At 39.0% G+C, this 24,229-nt stretch overlaps 1 protein-coding gene and 1 pseudogene across 3 annotated transcripts in view; one reads left to right on the top strand and one right to left on the bottom strand.

Annotated features, from left to right (window-relative positions):
* Phf3 (PHD finger protein 3) overlaps window positions 1-24,229 on the top strand; it is a 99,473-nt gene that overhangs the window by 59,440 nt on the left and 15,804 nt on the right. For all 3 annotated transcript variants that reach the window (XM_045155857.1, XM_045155856.1, XM_045155858.1), the window contains 3 exons: window positions 5,756-7,460; window positions 14,397-14,712; window positions 18,844-19,027. In XM_045155857.1, the coding sequence (XP_045011792.1) occupies window positions 5,756-7,460; window positions 14,397-14,712; window positions 18,844-19,027 (2,205 nt within the window). The remainder of the gene's footprint in view (window positions 1-5,755; window positions 7,461-14,396; window positions 14,713-18,843; window positions 19,028-24,229) is intronic.
* LOC105943703 lies at window positions 11,657-12,577 on the bottom strand (annotated as a pseudogene).

The raw sequence follows: 24,229 nt of genomic DNA, 5'->3' as shown, positions 1-24,229 counted from the left end.
GTGTCTTCAACCTCAGGTGTTCTGTTGGTGAGGCTTTCTGTGGTGATTTTATTTGTCTTACTGTGTTGTTCATTTTCAGTATTTCAGATTGGTTTTTCTTTAGTATTTCTATTCACTGACTTGTATTTTATATTGACCCCCTTATTTTATTAAGTTTATTTCCTGTTTTCTTAGGATTCTTTCAGGAGTGTTTTATTCTTTGAGTTCTTTGATTTCTTTTGAGAATGATTATAAACATTCTTTTGAATTCTCTGGCATTGTATCTAGTTCAGTCTCACTGGAGGTCATTACTCTTGGATTTATTTGTACTTGGATGTGTTCTGTCACCTTGATTTTGTGTGTTGGATCTCGGGTTATTTTATTGCTTGTTTTCTGTTTTTCAGTGTTTCTCTTAGATGTGTAAATCAGTAGTTATATCTTCAGGGCAGGTCAGGGTGCCAGATTTGGCCGATGTATTATTGCCAAAGTAACAGCAGGTGTGACCCATGCTGGTAGATACACCCTCTGGGCAAATGACTTAGTAGTGAGTTAACATTGTTCTTTTTGACTTCAGTTAGTGCTGGTGAGTAAACAAATACTGTCGCTATGAAGTATGCTAGGGTTTTGCTTACTCAGACTGGGAGCAATGTAGTATGAGTTGGTGTGAGGACAACTGTTAATTTTGAAAAAGATTGGTATGGCACAAATATCTGGGAGGTTTCATTTTTTAATTCATTTTTTTGAGAGAAAGAACAGGGGAGGGAGACAATGGGTGCACCAGGGCCTTCAGCCACTGAAAATGAAGTACAGACTTACATACCGCCTTGTGCCTCTGGCTTACATGTGTCCTGGGGAATCAAACCTTGGGTCCTTTGGCTTTCCAGGCATGTGTCTTAACCACTAAGCCATCCCTCCAGCCCTCTGCAGATTTTAGAGGTTGTTGAAGCTATGGAAGGTTGTAGTTATGGATTGTGAAGAAGAGGTGATCAGAAGGAGAGAATGTCAAAAAGAGCTTGGAAAGAGGCAGGAAGAAAGTATATGAGGTATGTGGGAAGAGTAATAGAGAGATCCTAATAGTAGGTTGGGTGTAGAAAAATAATGAACAGCCGGGCGCGGTGGCGCACGCCTTTAATCCCAGCACTTGGGAGGCAGAGGTAGGAGGATCGCCATGAGTTCGAGGCCACCCTGAGACTACAGAGTTAATTCCAGGTCAGCCTGGACCAGAGTGAGACCCTACCTCGAAAAACCAAAAAAAAAAAAAAAAAAAAAAAAAAAAAATAATGAACAAATCTAAAATCCAACTGAGCAATATATAAAACACCTGGAATGCATGAGGGAGGTTTTTTGTTTTTTTTTTTTTGTTTTTTAAATAGATCCTAAGCTTAGAATTGTGGTCCATGACATTAATCCCGTTACTGGGGGAGGCTGCTGAAAGTAACCTGCAGGAGCTAAAAACAGGCCTGGGCTATAGTCAGTCTGGCTAGAGTAAGACCCTGCTTAAAAAAAAAAAAAAAAAAAAAAAAAAAACACTACTTGGAATTTTAATTCCCGCTCCCCCTCCGGATTTATTTTTCATTAACAACCAGTTCATATTGCCACAGTAAAAGCCAGCCCAATAACCCTTTGGGGTGAGTCCTCTCCTAAGCTGAGTTGGGAAGCTGGTTCATCTTTGTTGCACTGTGAGTTCCTCTCTGTTGGTTAGGTGGATCAGCCCTTAGGATCAATCTGCTGCTTTTGTGGATTCCGGGTAGGGGAGGCATAGTGCTGGTGTATGGGAGAAGGAAGGGGGAAAGTTGTGGGGTGCTGTCTGGAGGTGTTCTAGAGCTGCTCAGCTGGTCCCTACTGTCTCTTCCTGCAGGTTCTTTTTTAAAAAAATATTTATTATTTGTTTATTTGGGGGGAGGAGGCAGATAGAATGGGCAACCCAGGGCCTCGTAGCCACTGCAAACAAATTCCAAATGTATGTGCCACCTTGTGTATCTTGCCTTATTGTGGGTATTGAGGAATCAAACCTGAGTTCTTAGGTTTTGCAAGCAAGCGCCTTAACTTCTAAGCCATCTGTCCTCCCCAGTCCTGCAGGTTCTTTTGATTATTCTGGTGTGAGTGTTAAGAATCTCTTGCCAGTAGTTTCTAGTGCTCTTACTGACTCTGGAAGGGAGGCTTTAGGAGAAACACTTCCTGGTGGCCTTAACTGGAAGCTTGATCCTTGCTGATTGCTGGCAGCTCCCTTTTGCTTCTCTGTAAGGGGGTTGGGGGTATCTTTCCTAGCTTATACAGTTTGACTTTTCTCAAAGGAGAGTTTATTGTGTGCAGGTTTCTTCAGTGAAGTTTTTGTTGTGTCATTTAATGGAAATTTTGTTCTGTCTTATGGATGTTTGGTCTCCTGGATGTGTCCCAGACTTCTTGGAAGTTTTAGTCATGCTCATTAATGTATTTTCCTCACACATGTCTCTATTACTTTCTCAGCCATGTTCTACCTTCCTGAGGTGGAACCATCTTTCGTATAGCTTTGTTTGTTCATTATGGTTTTAGCCGTATCATTTAGATGATTGGTAGATTCCTTTCCAAAATTTCTGTTTGGTTCTTTTTCTGCATTTCAGTTTTCTTGCTGAATTTTTTTCAATGGATTAATTTTTTTTTTCTGCATACTACTGATTCCATCATCCACATTGGTAGTTTTTTAAAATTTTTTTGTTTATTTTTATTTATTTATTTGAGAGCAACAGACAGAGAAAGCGGCGGGCGGTGGGGGGGGGGGGGAGGCAGGGAGGGAGAGAGAATGAGCGTGCCAGGGCTTCCAGCCACTGCAAATGAACTCCATACGTGTGCACTCTCTTGGGCATCTAACTAATGTGGGACCGGGGTCCTTAGGCTTCACAGGCAAGTGCTTACCTGCTAAGCCATCTCTTCAGCCCCACATTGGTAGTTTTATTGTCTTAAGTGTTGAATCGATTCTGTAACTCCTATGTCCATGTCATGAATTAAAATCTGCATGCTCCCTTCTCTCTTCTTGCTTCTCTTCTCCCCTGCCCTTTTCTACTCATTCTTCCTCTTCTTTCTTTCCTTTTCCTCCCTCTTTCCTCCCTCCCCCTTTCCTGCTAGGTTTAGTGAAAGAGAGCAAGAAGAGTAGAGCAAAGGTGGAGCCTCCTCTGAGATTTCTATCTTAAAATACAACCAATTACATGTATGTAAAAATAAAGACTTAAAAATGTAGAGCAATACAGTGGATAGAAGGCATGTTCTTAATACTTCTAGTTAGCCAATGGCCCACTCTCTGCCTTCACCTTCATTCTTGTCTGTCATGTTACTTAAGAAAGATTTGTGGTCAACTTCTTGCACTCTGTGCAGCTCCTCCCTGCTCTGGCCTCTATGGAGGTGTTCAGAACGAGTCTGCTTCAGACACCTTCACCAGCCTTCCCTGGCTGTCTCCTGTGTGCAGCTGGGGCTCTTGCACCCGTACGGATGCTGCATTGTGTTCCACATTTTGCATATTCTTCCTGGGATCAGTAGTGGGGCTCTGGGGATCTTGTGCAGTGCAGATTTCTCAATGTTTTAGGGTCTCTTGCCATTTCTCAGGAGCACTGTTCCCCTGGAGTGCTTCCTGTAGTCTAGTTACATGCCACTCCAGGTGGTAATGGGGAAAGGAACTGTGGTTGTTGGAAATCTCTTTCAGATTCCCTTACCCTTTTCTAGTGCATTTCTGTGCGGTTCACTTTCCTGCCTTGCTGTTGAGCAGCAGTGCGAGCTGCTCTTTGAGGTTCTGAGTCTTCAGCACTTCTCTGGTGGGATCCAGCACAGTGAACAGTATTTGGTGTGGCTGGGTGTGCTGGCTAGCTTCTTGGTGGGAAAGATCCCACCTAGTTTTACTGGTGTTTTCTTTTTCTTTTTTTTTTCTCCATGGGTGGCTTTTTATCTTGATTTTCTTATACTAAAACTTCTGGTCTCACAATGCTGTTTCTGATCTGACAGTTTCCCAGAATCTATTTTGTTGGTTTTGAAGTTCAAGGTTTTAATTTTTATTCTTTATTTGAGAGAGAGAGGGAAAGAATGAGCATGCCAGGACCTCCAGTCATTGCAGACAAACTCCAGATGCATGCTGTGCCTTTTATATCTGGCTTACGTGGATTCTGGGGAATTGAACCTGGGTCCTTTGGCTTTTCAGGAAAGTACTTTAAAACACTAAGCCATCTTTCCAGCCCTCAGAGTTTTAAGTTACCTAAATGTTGAAATTAAACTTTGTTTAGTTTAGAAATATACACCTGAACATGTGGTAACAGTTCCTAATCCACTAAATCATCTTAAAGTCACAGAGCACTTCCTGAATGCTCACATATCATGCCAAGTCCTGAGGAAAGTAGAAGGGTCCCAAGATGAGGATGACTGATTTATTTTCCTTTGGGACAGCTGTGTGTGGAGCAGTGCTGTCCTGACTTATTTAGTGTTAGACAGGCACAGCCATGGACACAGCTTCATAGTTTGAATTTTAGTTCAGGAGGTGTTTTCTATTTAGTGATTTTTATTTACTTTTATTTTTTATTATTAGTTTAGAGATTTTTTTATTTATTTGCAAGCAGAGAGAGAGAGGGAAGAGAGTGAGAGACAGAGGGGTGCACCAGGGCCTTACTGCAAACGAGCTCCAGATGCATGCACCACTGTGCATCTGGCTTTACATGAGTATGGGGGGATCGAGCTGGGTTGGTAGACTTTGTAGGCAAGTGCCTTAATCGCAGAGTCATGTCTCTAAATTTTTTTTTTTTTCCTTTTAATAAAAGTCTGTCTTTTTATGTTGTGCTTGTCCTTCTCCTAGAGAGTTTTTCAAGCTAGGACATAACTGTGGTGATCATTGTTAATGGAGTTTCAGATTTTTCTCTATTGTTTATATTTTTTGCATTACTTTTTTTTTTTTTTTAAAGATTTGGCAATCTGTGTTTTAGTAGACAGGTATATACTTTGTTTCTTAGGACTATCTTGAATGCTAAAATGGTAATGTAAGGGAAACACATTGAAAAAGGAATTGGAAATATTTTGACATATCTTGAAACATAGCTGATCTTAGGTGGTTTGAGTTAAGATTTTATTGGCATTTGAACTACTTAGTTTTGTACAATTAGAAATACTTAATCTTTAAAAATTTATTGTTAGCTGGGCGTGTTAGCACATGCCTTTAATCCCAACACCTGGGAGGCAGATGTAGGGGGACCACTGTGAGTTCTAGGCCAGCCTGGGCTAGAGTGAAACCCTACCTTGAAAATATCCCCTCCCCCAAAAAAGAAAAGAAAAAATACATGTAATGTTAAAGGAAGTTTACTTTACTTTGACTTCCATATTTTATTCCTTATGAGAAAGAGGCATAATAAATGCATTTCTTTTAAATTATAATACCAGCCTGAATTGTGTACAGGTTTCCTTCTGCCAGAATTCAAAGAACTTTGATAGATACATACGTGTGTGTGTGTGTGTTTGTGTGTATGTATATGTATATGTGTGTGTGTGTGTGTGTGTATATACACACATGTGTATATATATATATATATATATATATATATATATATATATATATATACACATGTGTGTGTATATATACATATACCCACACACACATAAACATATTACGCTATACATATATTGATCGTTAGTAACAGTCAAAGATTTTTTTGTTGAGATGATTAAATAAGTTTCATAGCTTAGAATAAAGAAGTGATATATTCTAAAGTTGCTGAAATAAACGCACATGGTAAATAGCTAAGTTATTTTTATTTCTTTTCCTCTGTAATAGAACCAGTGAGAAGTCTGCGACAGAGCACTATTGCCAAGCGCTCAAATGTAGCACCACTGAATAGCACAAAGAAAGCATCTGGGAAGACTGTGTCTGCCCTCAAAGCAGGTGGGAAACCATCAGAAAGGTGCCAGGTACAAGAAGAGGCTTGTCCACCATTAAAACCTGACGGCTGCAAAGAGAGCAGAAGGAGTAGTCGACACAGCGAACAAATGCAAGTGGCACCAGAAGTGCCAGTATCATCTTGTCTTGAAATGAAGGAGGAAGCCGGGTTAGATCCCAAGCATAAGTGCAGTACCCAGGAAGAGGCAAATGTGCCCCCACATGAATTAACCTGTCCACTTCTTTCAGAGACTTGTGTTAGTATTGAAGATAAGAAAAGTGAGCCTGGAATGGAATGTGAGACTGTTAGTAGTCCTGTGTGTAAGTTTCCAGATAAAGAAGATGACCAGAATGATATCAGTTCAGGTAAAACAGATGACACTATTGAAGACAGGACAGAAAAGGCAGAATTTGAACAAGAATCAGAGGAGATAAAATTACCCCATGAAGGTGTACACATTATTCCAGAACTTGAATCTTCTGGTATAGCTGATGATTCTGCTTGCACAAGTTCAAAGACAGAGAAAATGCTGACAGAGTTGTCTGGTTCACTGGAGGAAGGTGCTGAATATCATGCGGAATTGAAGAATACCATGGATATTATTGATAATACTGAGAACTCCCTTCCAAGCAATAAGGTTGAAGTCCAAGGGCACTGTGAAGACATCAAGTTGCATGGTACACCATTACAGAGCACTGAGCTTAATCAGTCCCCTTTAGAGATGGCTGGTGATTGTTCTTTTGAGCCAGAAATGAATGTGTTAGGACATACTGTTTGTGATGTGCCTGACCAGAATTCAAAGCAGTTGAATATTATTCAAAGTGCAAAAGTGGAATCTCATGAAATACCAAACCTTCAGGAGGATAGAACCAACTTAGAGCCCCAAAACATAAAATCAAAACATACAAAACCTGTAAGTCATTCTAAGCAAAACATGACCACAGAGACTCCAAAGAAAACTGCTGTAACAAAGCATGAAGTAGTTCATAACAAAGCTAAAGTTCATGCCAAAAGTGTGAAACGAAATGCAGATGAAGCAGAATCGCACCAGAATTTCCATAGGCCAGTCAAAGTGAGGAAAAAACAAGCTGATAAGGCTTCAAAGGGTCAGAGTTGTAATTCTGGAGTTAAATCTGTGAAAAGCCAAGCTCCTCCTGTGTTGAAAAAAACATTGCAGGATCAAAACTTAGTGCAAATTTCTAAACCTTTAACTCACTCTTCTAGTGATAAATTACATGGCCCTTCCAGCTCCTCTAGGGAGCCTCATCATTCCCCACAAACTGGGCAGAAACCATGCCATAAGCCTCAGCAGCAGCCCCCAGCTGTGAAGACCACTGGTCCTGTGAAAGATGAGCATGAGCACCCAGGCACTGAGCATTTGAAGGAAGAGGATAAAAAACTTAAAAGACCTGAGAGAAACCTACAGCCTCGCCAAAGGAGAAGCAGCAGAAGTTTTTCTTTGGATGAGCCACCATTGTTCATTCCAGACAACATCGCTTCTGTAAAAAAAGAAGGATCAGATCCTAGCTCCTCGCTGGAAAACAAACATATGTGGACTCCCAGCAAACAGTGTGGGTTTTGCCGAAAACCACATGGCAACAGGTGTGTGCGTGCGTGTATGTGTGAGTGATGGTGGATCTTGAAAAGAAACTTTTTGAAGAGTTGGGTAGCATTAGTAGTACGTGAGAACTTTTCATATTAAAAAATGTAAGACTTCCAAAAACTCTGCCCCAGCCCCTGATAAAAGAAATGTGAAGCCAATGACTATACAACTATATCCTAAGTTATTTTAAAAAGCAGTCTGACCAATAACTAATATACATGAAAATACTTTGTCTTTCTAGCCAGTTAGAAACATTTTTTGGATTTCTAAAAAATTATACACATTAACAGCCCAATACTGTCCTCTCAATACTATCAAACTTTCCCTTGGAATGAAAATTTATAACTTCAGCAACTGGAGGATGACATAGCTGGATTTTGTACACAGTAGGGAGTAGAGTAAAAGCATTCATTTGTTTACAGAGTTCAAGAGTTTCATATGAGTTACTTTCTTTACACTTTTAGACTTGATTTTACCACTGCCTTTTATTGTAGAGGCAACTCTTTTGTAGTTTATGATACTGCTTCCCACCCCAATACATTCTTTCATTTGGTAGCTTTAAAAAAAATAATTTGAGCTGAGCATGGTAGCACACACCTTTAATCCCAGTACTAGGGGAGACAGAGGTAGGAGGATCACAGTGAGTTCGAGGCCACCATGATACTAGAGTGAATTCCAGGTCAGCCTGAGCTAGAGTGAGACCCTACCTTAGAAAAACAAAAAAACAAAAACAAAAACAAATTTAGCAAGAGAAAGAAGCAGAGAGAAATAGAGAGGGCATTCCAGGGCCTCTAGCCACTGCAAATGAACTCCAGGTGTATGTGCCACCTTGTGCATCTGCTTACATGGATTCTGCGGAGTCAAGCCTAGGTCCTTAGGCTTCTCAGGCAAGTACCTTAACTGCTAAGCCATCTCTGTAGCCCCATAACGTACTTTTAAAAGTAGGATTACTATATAACAAAGGACATTCTGGTTATTTTTTAATTTTTTATTTATTTGAGAGTGACAGACAGAGAAAGAGGGAGGGAGGGAGGGAGGGAGGGAGGGAGGGAGGGAGGGAGGGAGGGAAGGAGGGAGAGAATGGGCACGCCAGGGCTTCCAGCCACTGCAAATGAACTCCAGATGCGTGTGCCCCCTTGTCCATCTGGCTAACGTGGGTCCTGGGGAAATCGAGCTTCGAACCGGGGTCCTTAGGCTTCACAGGCAAGCACTTAACCGCTAAGCCATCTCTCCAGCCCAGACATTCTGGTTATTAAATTTTGTGTCTATTAGAGTGAATATGATGTTTCATTTGCCCTACTCACTTGCTCTTTGTGTCTTTCCTTTTTTTTTTTTTTTTGGCTTTTCGAGGTAGCATCTCACTCTAGCCCAGGCTGACCTGGAATTCACTATGTAGTCTCTGGCTGGCCTTGAGCTCACAGTGATCTTCCTACCTCTGCCTCCAGAGTGCTGGGATTAAAGGTGTGCGCCACCAGTCTGGCTTGTGTCTTTCTTTTTAAATGTTAAATGTAGCCTACGGAGATAACTAAAGATTGAATGGTGCTCCTGTGTGTCTTCTTAACACAATCCATCTTTTAAATCTTGTTAGATAGAGTCTTCTTAAATTGATGATACTGACATGCTGTCAGAGAAAGTAAACTTGGGCACAGAATTGGGAGCATGTGAAAGTAGTTGCCTAGGGTCTATCATGATGACCATTTCATTAACAGCAACAGTTAGTTTCATAAAATAGAGATTAGGTGCTAGTTTCATTTTAAGAAAGATTTTTAACTGAATGCTCCTTTTTAGTGTATTGAATAAAATCTAGAATTTCTTTGCCTTAGTTGGAAAAATAACCTGGAATGTCATTGAGGCTCACCTTGTGCATTTGACCTGGGTAATATATAACAACATTGGAAATAATTATTATTTTGAGGTAGGTTCTCACTCTGACCCAGGCTGACCTAGAATTCACTATGTAGTTTCAGGGTGGCCTTGAACTCAGTGAACCTCCTACCTCAGCCTCCTGAGTGCTGAGATTAAGGGCATGTGCCACCATACCTGGCCCGTCTCTTTTTGAAGTAATTTTTCAGATTATTCTAGTAATCTTTTATAGTCTTGTGAATAAAGAAGCCTAAGTACTTAGTGATATTTTGCTTTACATATTAACCTCAGTGGACTTAGTTACATTATGCTTGCCAGCACTGGGTTTACTTAAAATACACTTTTCAGTTTGATTTTCTAGTTTTAATTCACATATAATATGATTTATTAGAAAAGTATATGGAAAGAATTTTAATTCTCTTAGGTTTTATGTACTGGTCACATTGGAAAGTTGTTATAATAAGACAGTTATTCAGTAATTTACCCATATTTTAGCTAGAGTTAGTTTCCTTGTGTGTCTAGTTGGGTATTATGTTTTATAATAAAATCTTCACAGAATAGCCTATTGTGATGCATGATCTTCAGTAACTTCTATACTTATCCAGAAGACAGTAGATGTTTTTTAACATGGGTTATATATTTTTCCATTTATTTATTTATTTTTACTCAGCTGTATATTGTTTTGATTTAGCTTTATACCAAAACTATTTGATGTGCTTAAATGAAACTTCAGTCCTTACTTGGGTTTGGATAAATATTAGTTCTGAACATGTGCCAAAGCTAAGAGATGTCACCTTAGTATTGTCTTTTCTTTCTTTCTCTCTTTTTTTTTTTTTCAAGGTAGGGTCTCACTCTGGTCCAGGCTGACCTGGAATTAACTATGTAGTCTCAGGATGGCCTCGAACTCATGGCAATCCTCCTACCTCTGCCTCCCAAGTGCTGGGATTAAAGGTATGCACCACCACATCCCGCAGTCTTTTCATACTAAACCTTATAATTTAAATCTTCATTTGTCCAGAAAGTTGTACTTTCTTGACCCAAGTTGTGGATTAGTACATTGCATAAAATTTTCAAATTTTCTTAGGAAAATAAATTCATAGCTTTATATATTCAGGCAATATATAATTCTGAGAAGGAAATTCTTTTTTAGAATAAATAAATCTGGATTTTCTTGGGGTTTCAAGAAGATATATATAGGGCTGGAGAGATGGCTTAGCGGTTAAGCGCTTGCCTGTGAAGCCTAAGGACCCCGGTTCGAGGCTCGGTTCCCCAGGTCCCACGTTAGCCAGATGCACAGGGGGGCGCACGTGTCTGGAGTTCGTTTGCAGTGGCTGGAAGCCCTGGCGCGCCCATTCTCTCTCTCTCCCTCTATCTGTCTTTCTCTCTGTGTCTGTCGCTCTCAAATAAATAAATAAAAAATTTAAAAAAAAAAGAAGATATATATAATTTTTTTCAATAGCTTAGGTTGATTATAACATGATTTAGTGGTTATGGGAGAATAGAAACCTTTCATCTTAGAAGAGAGAGTATATATGTGTCACAATAACATCGTCTGGGCTGTCACTTAACGCACCAGAACTAAAGGGGCCATCTTTTAATATTTTCCATCTTAATGAATTAATGGAGAGTTGTCTCTTGTTTACTTTGAAGAAAACTGAAATTTTCTAGGACTTATACCAAAACAATAAAATAAAATAAAAATGAAGGGTAGAATTAGTTTTTACTCATAATTGTTTATTAGCACAGTAGAAAACAGACACTGCTGACTTCTTCCAGGTGATGAATTCAGACTGATTCTAAGCTCTACATAGCACTGGTTTTAAAGTCAAAAGATTTAGGATATAGGCTATGATATTTTTCTTAAATAATTTTTTTGTGAGAAATGAAAGGATAAGTTCAAAAATCAGAGAGCCATTTTTGGCTATTCCCATTGCTCTTACTACTGTGTTCTTTCTCTTCCTCCTTCCCTTCCTTTTCCTGACCTTATCTTAAAAATTAAGTTTTTTTTTTTCTCCTCTAAGGTAGGGTCTCACTCTAGCCCAGGCTGACCTTGAATTCACTATATAGTCCCAGGGTGGCCTTGAATTCGTGTCTATCCTCTTACCTCTGCCTCCTAAGTGCTGGGATTAAAGGTGTACACCACCATGCCTGGCAAAAATTACAGTTTCTAAAGTTCATGGCATTTCTAAGTTTTGACATAAAACATAATTGATACAGTTGTGAGTTATCAGTTCTGTATTACAGCAGATTATATATTCACCCATGGCATAGGAAGTTTTATCTGTCACTTTTGTTGAATTTTTTTTTTTTTTTTAATCCCTTGTACTTTTATTTCCATGTATTTTTATGCTGAATTTACTCCTGTGCCATAAGTTTTTGTTTCTGGGATATCTTTTTCTTTTGTGCAACCTTCTCTTCTGCTTTAGGAACAATCTGTTCTTTTTCAGTGACGGTTATCTCAGTGTGGCAGGGAAAGCTCATGTAAGTGTTAATCCAACCGTGAGCTCTGTGAGTACGGCAGCTTCATCTGGATATGTTCAATGACCAGAGCATCCACATCTAAACCCTTATGTTCAGCACTACTCTCTGTATTTTAAAGCATGTGCAGCAGAAATTCAGCACTCTTGGGGCCACTGACCTTGTGTCCAACCCCACTGTTTAGCCTGGGCACTCTTACCAACTCCACCATTGTATCACTGGAATGGCACACACTGCTTCTTTAAAGTGACATCTTTCATATACTTGGTGGCTTTTCAGATATGCATATCCTTGATGGCCTGGGCAGTTTCACAGGTGTTCTTAAAGTGAACACGAAGATTTGAATCCCTTGATTTGCATGATTTTTGTGGTTTTATGGGTCAAGAAAGTAGTGAATCAAACCTCAGACTGCTGACAGGAAGAGCTTTTGTTGAATTTTTTAAAAAATATTTTTATTTATTTGAGAGAAATGGCGGGGGGAGAGAATAGGGGCACCAGGGCCTCCAGCCATTACAAATGAACTCGATGCTTGCACCTCCTCGTGCATCTGGCTTACATGGGTCCTGGGGAATTGAACCTGGGTCCTTTGGCTTTGCAGGCAAGTGCCTGAACGTCTAAGAATTTTTAAAGAAAAGTTACTTAGCTGATTCTTTTTCAAACCTAAAATCTGAACTCTTAAAGATAGCAACTTCATATGACAAGAGACTGGAGGTTTGTTTTTCAGAGCCTCTTGTTTGAGTGGAGATATTTCCCAGATAAGCTTGATATGAGGCATGATGATGTAATTACTATATAAATTTCTGACCATAAAGGCAGAGTATACCTCCCTAGTTAAGTCAGATGCATGTTTGAAAACAGTATAAGCCATAGAATTTGACATTTTAGATTGGACTTGGGATAAAAACATTGTCTTATTGAAACCTGAAAAGACTTGATCATTGGCTTTCTTTCAGTATCTCAAATCTTTTCATATTAGAAGTTGGTTTCAAGAAATTGTTTTGCTCATAAAAGCAGATACAGAGTCTACAGAGAAATATTTTTCATCACTAAACAGATCTGTATCTTGCCCATAAAGGGTTAGGGAGCATGGCAGAAGAGGGGGTGGAAAGATTGTAAGAGCTTGAAGGTGGGTGGGAATGACCTGAGGCACTGTTATCCCCAACTCTGCAGAGACTAAATGAGGCCTCTTTGTCCTCACAGTAAATACCAATACTCTCACTTAAGACCCTCAGCAGAATTGGGGCAGGTGAGGGGCATCTGTGGGTGCAACCTTTTTATTATAAAAACCAATAATTTCTATTAAAGTTAAAAAAATTTCTTTGACCTTGTGACCAGAAGGGAAGAGCATTAAAGTAAATATTGTCTTAGAACTGCACCTACCCAGTGGACTGGAGTGTCTACATTATAATGCACACAAGGAAGAAAGTTGGCTCTGGGGAGTGAGATATGAGATACTGCTATGACTAAGACATTCCCAGAGAGTGGCCTGTTCTGGGCTCTAGCATGGAACCAGAACCTCTATCATTCAAAGTTGGCTGTGACACCTTGGTTATTATTCTATATTACCTGGTAGTAGTATTATATAATACCTGGTAATAACCAGGTATTTCTGCTTTCTATTAGATTACAAGTTTTTAAAAGAAGTTAGAAGGTTTTTGTTTGTTTTTTGAGGTAGGGTCTCACTGTAGCCCAGCCTGACCTGGAATTCACTGTATAGTCTCAGATGGCCTCAATTCAAAGCTATTACCTACCTCTGCCACCCAAGTGCTGGGATTAAAGGCATGCACCACTATATCTGGCTTGTATTGGAGGTTTTGGGTGACTCTACAACTAGAAAATTAGCGCCACATAATCTCTTTAAGTGATTAGAACATCCCTAAATCTTTCTAACACCCTGAATTGCTAGTGCAAAAGATACAAGAAGTGGAACACACATATTTGAAGTGAGCTGTGTAGTTTTCCTTATACAAGTAGTTTCAAATATCAACCCTGACCTTGACTTACTGATTTATAATATTTCTTAGCTAAAGTGTAATAAGGAAAAAGATTTGGTCAGGAGATTAGAATAAAAGTCCAACCTGAATATGTGTACCTTCTTGTTACCATAGAGTATTGATCTTTATTTGGGGAAATGAATTTATTATCTAAGCACATGGGCATTACTAAGAAAGCCCTTCATAGCCAAAAGTAAATAAAAAGATTCTTCACTCAAGTCAACACGACACTAAGAGCATGGCTTTGCATTTTTTTACCGAAATGTAGGAAACTTAGCCTAGGTTTAAAAGAACATTTTCACAGGATATTCTTTGCAAGCTGCTCCATGTCTGTATTATGGAGGGGGTTGATGGCAAGCATTCAGAGTATCAGATTATGAACCACAGTCAAGTCTCCAGACAGCAGTTTTCTTTTTCTTTTGGTTTTTCTAGATGTCTCAGGTACCCCAGGCTGACCTGGAATTCACTATGTAGTCTTAGGGTGGCCTTGAACTCACAGTGATCCTCCTACTTCTGCCTCCCAAGTGCTGGGAGTAAAGGCATACACAACCAAGCCCAGCTCAGACAGCAATTTCCAACATCACTGTTTTCTCCTCCTAGGTTTATGGTTGGCTGTGGCCGATGTGATGACTGGTTTCATGGTGATTGTGTTGGTCTGAGTCTTTCTCAAGCACAGCAGATGGCAGAGGAAGACAAAGAGTATGTGTGTGTAAGGTGCTGTGCTGAAGAAGATAAAAGGACGGAAATGGTAGACACCGACATTTTGGAAAGCCAAACTGCAGGTGAAGGTGACGTCCATAGTGAAGAGAGAACAGCGGGATGTGAAAGGCTTGCATTACCAAAGCACATGGTGGTGGCAGACAAAACCAAGTCTATGGATGATGCAGTCAAGCATAAAGTCAAAGTTTTAAAACGGGTAAGCCTTTCCTAGTATGTTTTATATATTGTGCTTTGTGTGGTGGTAACAGGGTGTTTTAGGTTTCCATGTTCCAGTGTACATTTTTGTAAGCATGAATTGATTTTAAAATGTTTGATAATTTTGATGAAAGCAGATAATGACAACTGTAGAACATGTTCTTAGAATCTTGTGCAATTTCTAGGTTGTAGTTTTGTACTTGAATTTTCTCTTGAAGACTCTAAATTATGTTTGTTAAATTTTAAAAAGTTTTAAATCTATGCATACCTTCTATTTCTTTTCTTTTTAAAAAATATTTTTATTTATTTGACAATGAGAGAAAGAGAGAGAATGAATATGGGTGCACCAGGACCTCCAGCTACTGCAAACAAACTCCAGGTGCATGTGCCACCTTGTGCATCTGGCTAACGTGGTGGGTCCTAGGGAGTAGAAATGAAGTTCTTTGGCTTTGCAGGCAAACACCTTAACTACTAAGTCATCTATCTCTCCAGCCCTACTATTTCTTTTTTGAAAGATTTATTTTTATTTTTTATTTATTAGAGATGGAGGGAGAGAAAAAGCTAGACAGAGAGAATGTGTATACTAGGGTCTTTAGCCACTGCAAACAAACTCCAGACCCATGCACTACCATGTGCACCTGACTTATGTGGGACCTGGAGAATTGAACCTGGGTCCTTAAGCGTCACAGCATGTGCCTTAACAGATAAACCATCTCTCCAACTGCATACCTGCTATTTCTAACCACATAGCATTATTTCTGTTTTCTGATAGAAAAAAATGTGTTTTAGCATTTGTTCCATATTTGTTAGTTCTCATGTCCTACTTTTTCTCTTTGAATGTGAACTTTTAAAAGTTGTTTTCTCTGGACTTAAACTTTTTTTTTTCTTTTTCGAGGTAGGATTTCACTCGAGCTCAGGCTGATCTGGGAATGTCTGTAGTCTCAGAGTGGCCTTGAACTCATGGCAATCCTCCTACCTCTGCCTCCCAAGTGCTGGGATTAAAGGTGTGTGCCACCACGCCTGGATGGACTTCAACTTTTTTTGTTTGTTTCTTTTTCTCAAGGTAGGGTCTCACTCTAGCTCAGGCTGACTTGGAATTCACTATGTAGTCTCAGGGTGGCCTCAAACTCCTGGTGATCTACCTCTGCCTCTCAAGTGCTGGGATTAAATGTGTGCCACCATGCCTGGCTCTGAACTTAAGTTTTTAACTACCTTTTGAAGGTAATTTCCAAATAGAAACTTCAGCATATTTTGTCACTGGGTGGAAAAATATGTATAGTGTTTTTTTTTTTTGTAATTGCTTTTTTCATTGCTTATAATTATTCTAAATTTTTTAAAAGTTTTGTTTTTATTTGAGAAGGAAAGAAGCAGGTAGAGAGAGAGAGAATGAGAATTGGCTTCAGACACACGTCCTACTTTGTGCATCTGCCTTTATGCAGGCATTGGGGGAATCAAACCTGGGCTATTAAGCTTTGCAAGCAAGCACCTTAATAGCTGAACCATCTCTCCAACCCTATATATTTATTTTTCTTTTTCATTTTTTCCTCTTTCTTTTTCTTTTACTTTTGGTTTTAGGTTTTTCGAGGTAGGGTCTTGCCTTAGCCCAGGCTGACCTGGAATTCACTATGTAGTTTCAGGCTGACTTCAAACTCCCAGTGGACAATGATCCACTTCCTTTCCTAAGTGCCAGGATTATAGGCATGCATCAATATGCCCTGGGTTGCTATTTTTCCCCCCTAATTTAGGATTTGTTATAGACTACTGAGAAGAAAACAAAGTGCTCAGTAGCAATAAATGTATAGGAATAGGTAACTGTAGTAATCCAAAAACAAACAAACAAACAACAACAAAAAAAGACATGAACTTTCGAAATTGAAAGAAACCAGGCCAAGAGTGTGGTGCATGCACCCAGAGGTTACATCGTAAATTTCAGGTCAGCCTGGGCTAGTGTGAGACCCTACCTGCAAAAACAAAACAAAAAAAAAAAATTGAAAGAAACCTTGGAGATCTTTTAGTCCAACCATTCTCATTTGTTAATTTGCCAAACAATGTTTCTAGGAGAGGAGGTCTAAGTTAGCATTTTGAAGTGTTGGAAGGGAATGCTTCTTCATTTCCAAGTACTTCTTATTGTTAGGAAATTTTTCAGTTTGAATTGAAATTGGTATTCACAAGCCTCCCTGTGGCTTCACAAGATTTTTGAGAAACAGATTTTGTCTTGCTGTTAGCTGATTTGGTTATCATCAGTTTAATTGACTATGGATCTTAGAACTCTGTTAATATTTTATTAGTCTAGGGGTTTTGCAAGGTAAGGTCTCACTCCAGATCAGGCTGATCTGGAATTCACTGTGAAGTCTCATGGTGATCTGAGACTCAAGGGATGCTGCGATTAAAGGTGTGCACCACCATGCCTGGCTTCTGTTAACATTTTACATCATGTCTGTATGTCATATATTAACCATGGCCTTGGCTATTTGAAAATAAGTCTCATCTTGTTGTCACTTATCTCAATAGTGTTTATCTTGCCTAAAAATGACAGTATAACACAAACATTGTTTCTTGAGAATTTCTAGAACTGAATTTACAGATGCAGCATCATCCAAGTGATCATTGCTTCCTTCTCTTTTTGATGATGAACTATTGGATCCTGGGTCCATCTACTGTTGGTTTGCGAGTTTGTTAATATTGAATCTTGGGCTTGTCTGCTGTTGGTTTGTGGAGTCTGATTTTTGGTCACATTTTATCCCTAGACTTCTTTATTTTTATTCTTACTTATTTGTGCATGTGTGTGTGGGCACTGCTAACGAATGTCTTTCTGGCTTTATGTGGGTAGTTAGGAATTGAGCCTGGACTCTCAGGCTTTGTAAGCAAGCTCCTTTAACCTCTGAACCATCTCCCCAGCCTCCTTTCTTTCCCTAGATTTCTATGTTGATGAACCATTTACTGAGTTTCTGTTGTATTCAGACATGTACTACTAGACATAGCTATATGACATTAAAATATGTTCCTAATCTTGAGGCAGTCTAGTTAGGGGTAAAGAAAAAATCAGTCAAAAACTTCCATATTCTGGAGAAAATAATTTTAATATATGTGTGTATATTATATATGTGTGTGTGTGTGTGTGTGTGTGTGTATATAAAATATGCTGACTAAAAATTACTTGCTATTTATATGTTTGCTCAGCTATTCTCCATTTTTGGGGGGATTACTATCATGTGATCAATTTCTCAAAAAGATCTTAGAAAGCTGGGCATGGTGGTGCACACCTTTAATCCCAGCACTCTGAAGGCAGAGGTAGGAGGATCACTGTGAGTTTGAGGCCACTCCAAGGCTACATACATAGTGAATTCCAGGTCAGCCTGGACTAGAGTGAGACCCTACCTTGAACAAAAAAAGGAAAAAAAAAAAAAAGATCTTAGAGTTCTAGTTTTGCTAGTCATTCTTTGTAGGTTACAGTTAGGATCAAAATTCTTAAAATTGCCACTTGGCACAGTGAGAGCTTACTTATTATAACTTTACCACAGGTGAATGAATGAGACTTCATTTGCAGAATGCAGTGAAAACATGTAGATGCCTGTTTCTCCACATTCTCTTGTTTCAACATATCTACAGCCAGATAAGAACTCTTATTACCTAGGATCTAATTTTCTTTGTACTGCTATGTATTTGTGTGTGTGTGTGTGTGTGTGTGTGTTTGAAGTAGGGTCCTGGTCTAGCCCAGGCTGATCTGGAATTCACTGTGTAGTCTCAGAGTAGCCTTGAACTCACAGTGATTCTCCTACCCCTTCCTCCCAAGTGCTGAGATTAAAGTCATGCACTAACATGCCCAGCTTGTTCTGCTATTAATGGTAACATTATTTCTCTATTCTGTTTTCTTCTTTCTTTGTAGGATGTTAGGTATTTTATACAAAGTAGGTAAATAAATAGTGAATTAAAAAATGAGTCTTCTTTTTTATAATAGTCAAGATTTATTTTTGTATATCTTAAAATTCTTTAACTGTATCATGGGTTGAATACTATATGCCTGGCATCTTAATAGATGATAATTGTAATTAGATTTATTTTTTCATCTGTATGTTGAAATTTGCTTTATTTAGTAGGTTTCATTTAAATAACCTAAGTACTTCTTTTACAGGAGTCTGGTGAAAGCAAAACTTCATCTGACTGTAGAGATAATGAAATTAAAAAATGGCAACTGGCTCCTCTTCGGAAGATGGGACCGTCAGTCTTACCTCGGAGATCTTCAGAAGAAAAGAGTGAAAGGATACCAAAAGAATCTACAGCTGTTACCTGCATGGGAGAAAGAGTATCAAAGCCAGGTAGTGAAATGGCCTAGAGATATAGCGCAGTCAGTAGAATGGTTGCGTAGTAAGCATGAAGACCTGAGTTGAATCCCTAGTTTCACATAAAATGTCAGACTTTGCCTAACATCCCAATACTGGGTTGGTGGGTACAGGAGGATCCCTGATGCTTATGAGCTACAGTCTGGCATGATTGCTGAGCTCCAGGAGAGTGGGAAGGCCTGTCTCTAAGGAGGTGGACAGTGTTCCTGAGGAAAACACTCAAGGTTGCCTCATTTCCTGCATATGCACACAGAATGACCATCCCTCCCCCAAAATAGGCACCTGCAACAATGAACAGTCCTTCACATACAGATTTTTAAAAACTCAAGTAGTGATATTACTGAAGATAATTATGTACTAATGTATCACTTCTGTTTCAAACATAATTAGTATTATCTAAGATTTAAAATTTGTATTTATTTGCAAGCATAGAGAAAAGAAAGAGAGAAAAGGGGCACGCCAGGGCCCCTAGCTACTCAAACAAACTCCAGATGCATGTGTCACTTTGTGTATCTGGCTTTACATGGGTTCTGGGGAATTTGAACTTAGGTAGTTAGCCTTTGCAAGCAAGTACCTTAACTGCACCTTGACCACTAAGCCATCTCTCCAGCCCGGATTTTTTTTTTTTTTTTTTAAGAGCCCAGGCTGACCTGGTATTCACTATGGAGTCTCATGGTGGCCTTGAACTCAAAACGATCCTCCTACCTCTGCCTTCCAAGTGCTGGGATTAAAGGCATATACCACCACACCCGGCTCAGATTTTTTTTGATTAATTTTTTTATTGACAACTTCTATAATTATAAACAACAACCCATGGTAATTCCTTCCTTCCCCACACTCTCCCCTTTGAAACTCCAGTGTCCATCATACTCCTTCCCCCTCTTAATCAGGGACCTCCCTGGCCAACAACTCACTGGAAAGTATCCATCCCTGGCACTGAAAATTTTCTAGTAACAATCTGTGGCTTCTGGGTGTTTCCATTGTCCAGAAAAGTAGGTTTCCATATGACTTAGTCATACCCTCTTAGATTTTGATTGGTCCTCCCCCCATCTTTCTTTTACTCAATTTCTTCCCTTGACCTTACTTAGGCCTTTCCACCCCCATTAATCTGTTCTTCTACTTAGATATATACAATACCATCCCCCCTCTTTCCCTTTCCATTCCCTTTATATCTCCTTTCTAGCTCTCTGGCCTCTGCTACTGAGTTTTCTTCCTACTTACACAGAAGTCCAATTATTTATAGCTCTGATCCACATATGAGAAAGAACATGTGATTTTTTTTTTTTTTTCCTTTCTGGGTCTGGGTTACCTCACTAAGTATAATCCTTTACAGATCCACCCATTTTCCTGCAGATGTTGTAATTTCATTTTTCTTTACTTCTGAGTAGAACTCCATTGTGTAAATTTGCCACATCTTCATTATCCACTCATCAGTTGAGGGACATCTAGGCTGGTTCTGTTTCCTAGCTATTGTGAATAGAGTGGCAATAAACATGGTTGAGCAAGTATCTCTAAGGTAGTGAGATGAGTCCTTAGGATATATGCCTAGGAGTTCTGTAGCTGGATCATATGGTAAATCTGTTTTTAGTTGTCTCAGGAACCTCCACAACGATTTCCACGATGGTTGGACCAGATTGCATTCCCACCAATAGTGTAGAAGCGTTCCTCTTTTTCTACATCCTTGCCAGAATTTATTGTCATTTGTTTTCATGATGGTAGCCATTCAGACAGGAGTGAGATGGTATCTCAAAGTAGTTTTCATTTGCATTTCCCTAATGGCTAGGGTTGTAGAACATTTTTTTTAAATGTTTATATGCCATCTGTATTTCTTCTTTTGAGAACTCTCTATTTGGTTCCATAGACCATTTTTTTTTAATTGGGTTGTTTGATATTTTTTTATTTCTTTGTATTTTCTGGATATTCTGTCAGATGTATAGCTGGCAAAGATTTTCTCTCATTTTGTAGGTTGCCTCTTTGCTCTGTTCACAGTGTCCTTTGCTGTACAAAAGCTTTGTAATTTCATGAGATCCCAGTAGTTGATTAGTGGGTTTTTTTTAAAAATTTTTTTTTGTTTATTTTTATTTATTTGAGAGTGACACAGAGAGAAAGAGGCAGATAGGTAAAGAGAGAGAGAGAGAATGGGCGCGCCAGGGCCTCCAGCCACTGCAAACGAACTCCAGACGCGTGCACCCCCTTGTGCATCTGGCTAACGTGGGTCCTGGAGAATTGAGCCTCGAACCGGGATCCTTCAGCTTCACAGGCAACCGCTTAACCGCTAAGCCATCTCTTCAGCCCAGATTAGTGGTTTTATTTCATGAGCAATTGGGGTTATTTTCAGAAAGTCTTTGCCAATACTAACATGTTGAAGAGTTTCCTCTACTTTTGCCTCTAGCAGTTTCAGCGTTTTGGGTCTGATTTTAAGGTCTTTGATCCATTTGGGCTTAATTCTTGTGCATAGAGAGAGATAAGGATCTATTTTTATCCTCCTACAGATACATTTTCCCAACACCATTTGCTGAAGAGGCTGTGTTTTCTCCAATGAGTATTTTTGGCATTTTCGTTGAAGATCAGGTGGCTGTACTATGTTCCCTTGATCTACATGTCATTTTTTGTGCCAGTACCATGTTGTTTTTGTTACTATGGCTCTGTATTACAGGTTAAAATCAGATACGGTGGTACCACCAGCCTTATTTTTGTTGCTCAAAATTGTTTTTAAGTATTTGAGGTTTTTTGTTCTTCCATATGAATTTTAGTGTTGTTTTTTTTTCTATTTCCATGAAGAATGCCATTAGAATTTTGATGGGAATTGCATTAAATGTGTAAATTGCTTTTGGTAAGATTGCCATTTTCTTCTAATCCAAGAACAAGGGATGTTTGCATTTCCTAGTGTCTTCTGCAATTTCTGTCTTGAGTGTTTTAAAGTTTTCATTGTAGAATTCCTTCATTTCCTTGGTTAGGTTTATTCTAAGGTACTTATTTATTCATTTATTTATTAATGCAATTGTATATGGGAGTGAGTCTCTGATTTCATCCTCTGTGTTTGTTGTTAGCATATAAAAAGGCTACTGATTTCTGTGTGCCAGATTTTTTTTTTTAATTGAACGTTTTAATGGCAGTTAAAATAGTTCAGATGATTAATCATGCCTGTGACTAAAAAGGTTTTGCTGTAAATTCTAAGTAAGTACTAGTGAAAGTAGAACCCTGCCTCCAGGGCACTTAAAAAGGAGTGGGAGACAGAGACAATGAGCTGTGACAAATGAGGAAATTGTAAGTTATTTTTGAGCCTGTGAAGACAAAGTGGTGATTGGATGTAGACCCATAGTCATGATGAGTCAGAGAGATAGTTTTAGGAAGTGTATAGCTCCACATGATTTTCTTACTCCTCAAATGCCAGCCTTGTTTCTACCTGAAAGCTTCCATGTACTGTATTCTTTAGCTAGGTAGGCTTTCCTGCAAAACAAACAAACAAACTTTGCATTCTTCAAACCTTAAAAACTTTTTATCTCCTGCTAGAAGGTAATAATGCATGAAGGGTAGAATAGTATTAGAAAGTTAGACACAGGGAATAGACTAGTCATAGAAAATGAGAAAATTATGTAAGATGTTAGCATTTATTCTCACTGTAGGTAAAACCTTTTGCACAAGGGAGTGATGAATAACTGTGTTCTGTAAGTATTGGACTGTAGGAAGGTGTAGGAGAGAAAGATAATGCTAATTAGGCATTAATAGCAGTATTCTCTGAAAGAAACAATGGTAGTCCATTACAGAAGTTGAATAGATATAGTAAGAAATGGTGAGATGAAGATGTATTTTATAGTATAATTGACAGAACTTGCTCATGGATTACATATAGGCAGATTAAAGAAAGAATGTTATGGATGATTAGATAGAATTGTGAAGTAAGGATGATGATGAGGAAGAAATGAAATGAATAAAAATCAATAATGAAAAAGAAAGTAATTTTGGAAGGGGAATTGCAAAATTATATTTTGGCCATTAGAATTTTGATGATGATAACACATGTATCACACTATGTCGTATACTCCATTTATTACGGACACTTAAGTTTTTAGGTATCAGGTAAGACTTTTAAAGTTTTCTTTCTTTTTTTTTAAAGCTAGAGATTAATTGTTATCTGGTGATTAATAAATCAAATTAGCTATGACACTGTCCCACATTCTATATTGCCATCACACGAATCTTTAAACCAGACAGACTGAGGCATGAGGCAGTCCAAGCAGAGACGCATTCCTATCATTTGTTGTTTGTTTGTTTATGTGAGAGAGAAAGAGGCAGATGGGGGAGAATGGGCATGCCCTGGCCTCTAGCAAATGAACTCCAGACGCATGTACCACCTTGTGAATCTGCTTTTACATGGGTACTGGGGAATCGAACCTGGGTCCCTAGATTGCAGGCAAGCATTTTAACTGCTGAGCTACCTCTCCAGCCCCCGTTTTTTTTTTTTTTTTAATTATTTATTTATTTGAGAAAGAGAGAGAGAAGCAGATAGAGAAAGGGCATGCGAGGGCCTCTAGCCACTGCAGACAAACTCCAGAGTCATGCATCTAGCTTCACATGGGTATTGGGGAATTGATCCTGGGGTCCGTCGGCTTTGCTGGCAAGTCACTTAACTGCTAAGCCATCTCTCCAGTCCTTAGTTCAGTTTTTTGTTTGTTTGTTTTTCAAGCCCAGGCTGACCTGGAATTCACTGTGGAGTCTCAGGGTGGCCTCAAACTCATGGCAATCCTCCTACCTCTGCCTCCTGAGTGCTGGGATTAAAGGCGTGCACCACCATACTCGGCTTCTTTTTTAATTTTTTAAAATTTATTTTCATTTATTTGAGAGAGAGAGAGAAAGGCAGATGTAGAGAGAGTGGATGCACCAGCTTCTCCAGCCATTGTAAACAAACTCTAGGAGCATGCACCACCTTATACATCTGACTTATTACTTGGGTCCTGGGGAATCGAATCTGGGTCCTTAATTGCTAAGTCATTTCTCGAGCCCCTCAAGTTTTTTAAATGCCAAAATATTGTTGGAGATTTACAATAAATGAGCTGGTATTACATCAGTGGAATGTTTGACATTGAGATTTAGAGATAGTTGAGAACTCATAATGGTAGAAATCAAAACCACTATAAAAGGTTAACATTAAAATAATGTCAAATCCAAAGCAAGAAG

This window comes from Jaculus jaculus, chromosome 8 (genome assembly GCF_020740685.1).
Source record: "Jaculus jaculus isolate mJacJac1 chromosome 8, mJacJac1.mat.Y.cur, whole genome shotgun sequence".
In the NCBI taxonomy this organism is placed as follows: domain Eukaryota; kingdom Metazoa; phylum Chordata; class Mammalia; order Rodentia; family Dipodidae; genus Jaculus; species Jaculus jaculus.
This window is presented reverse-complemented; position numbering and strand designations above follow the sequence as displayed.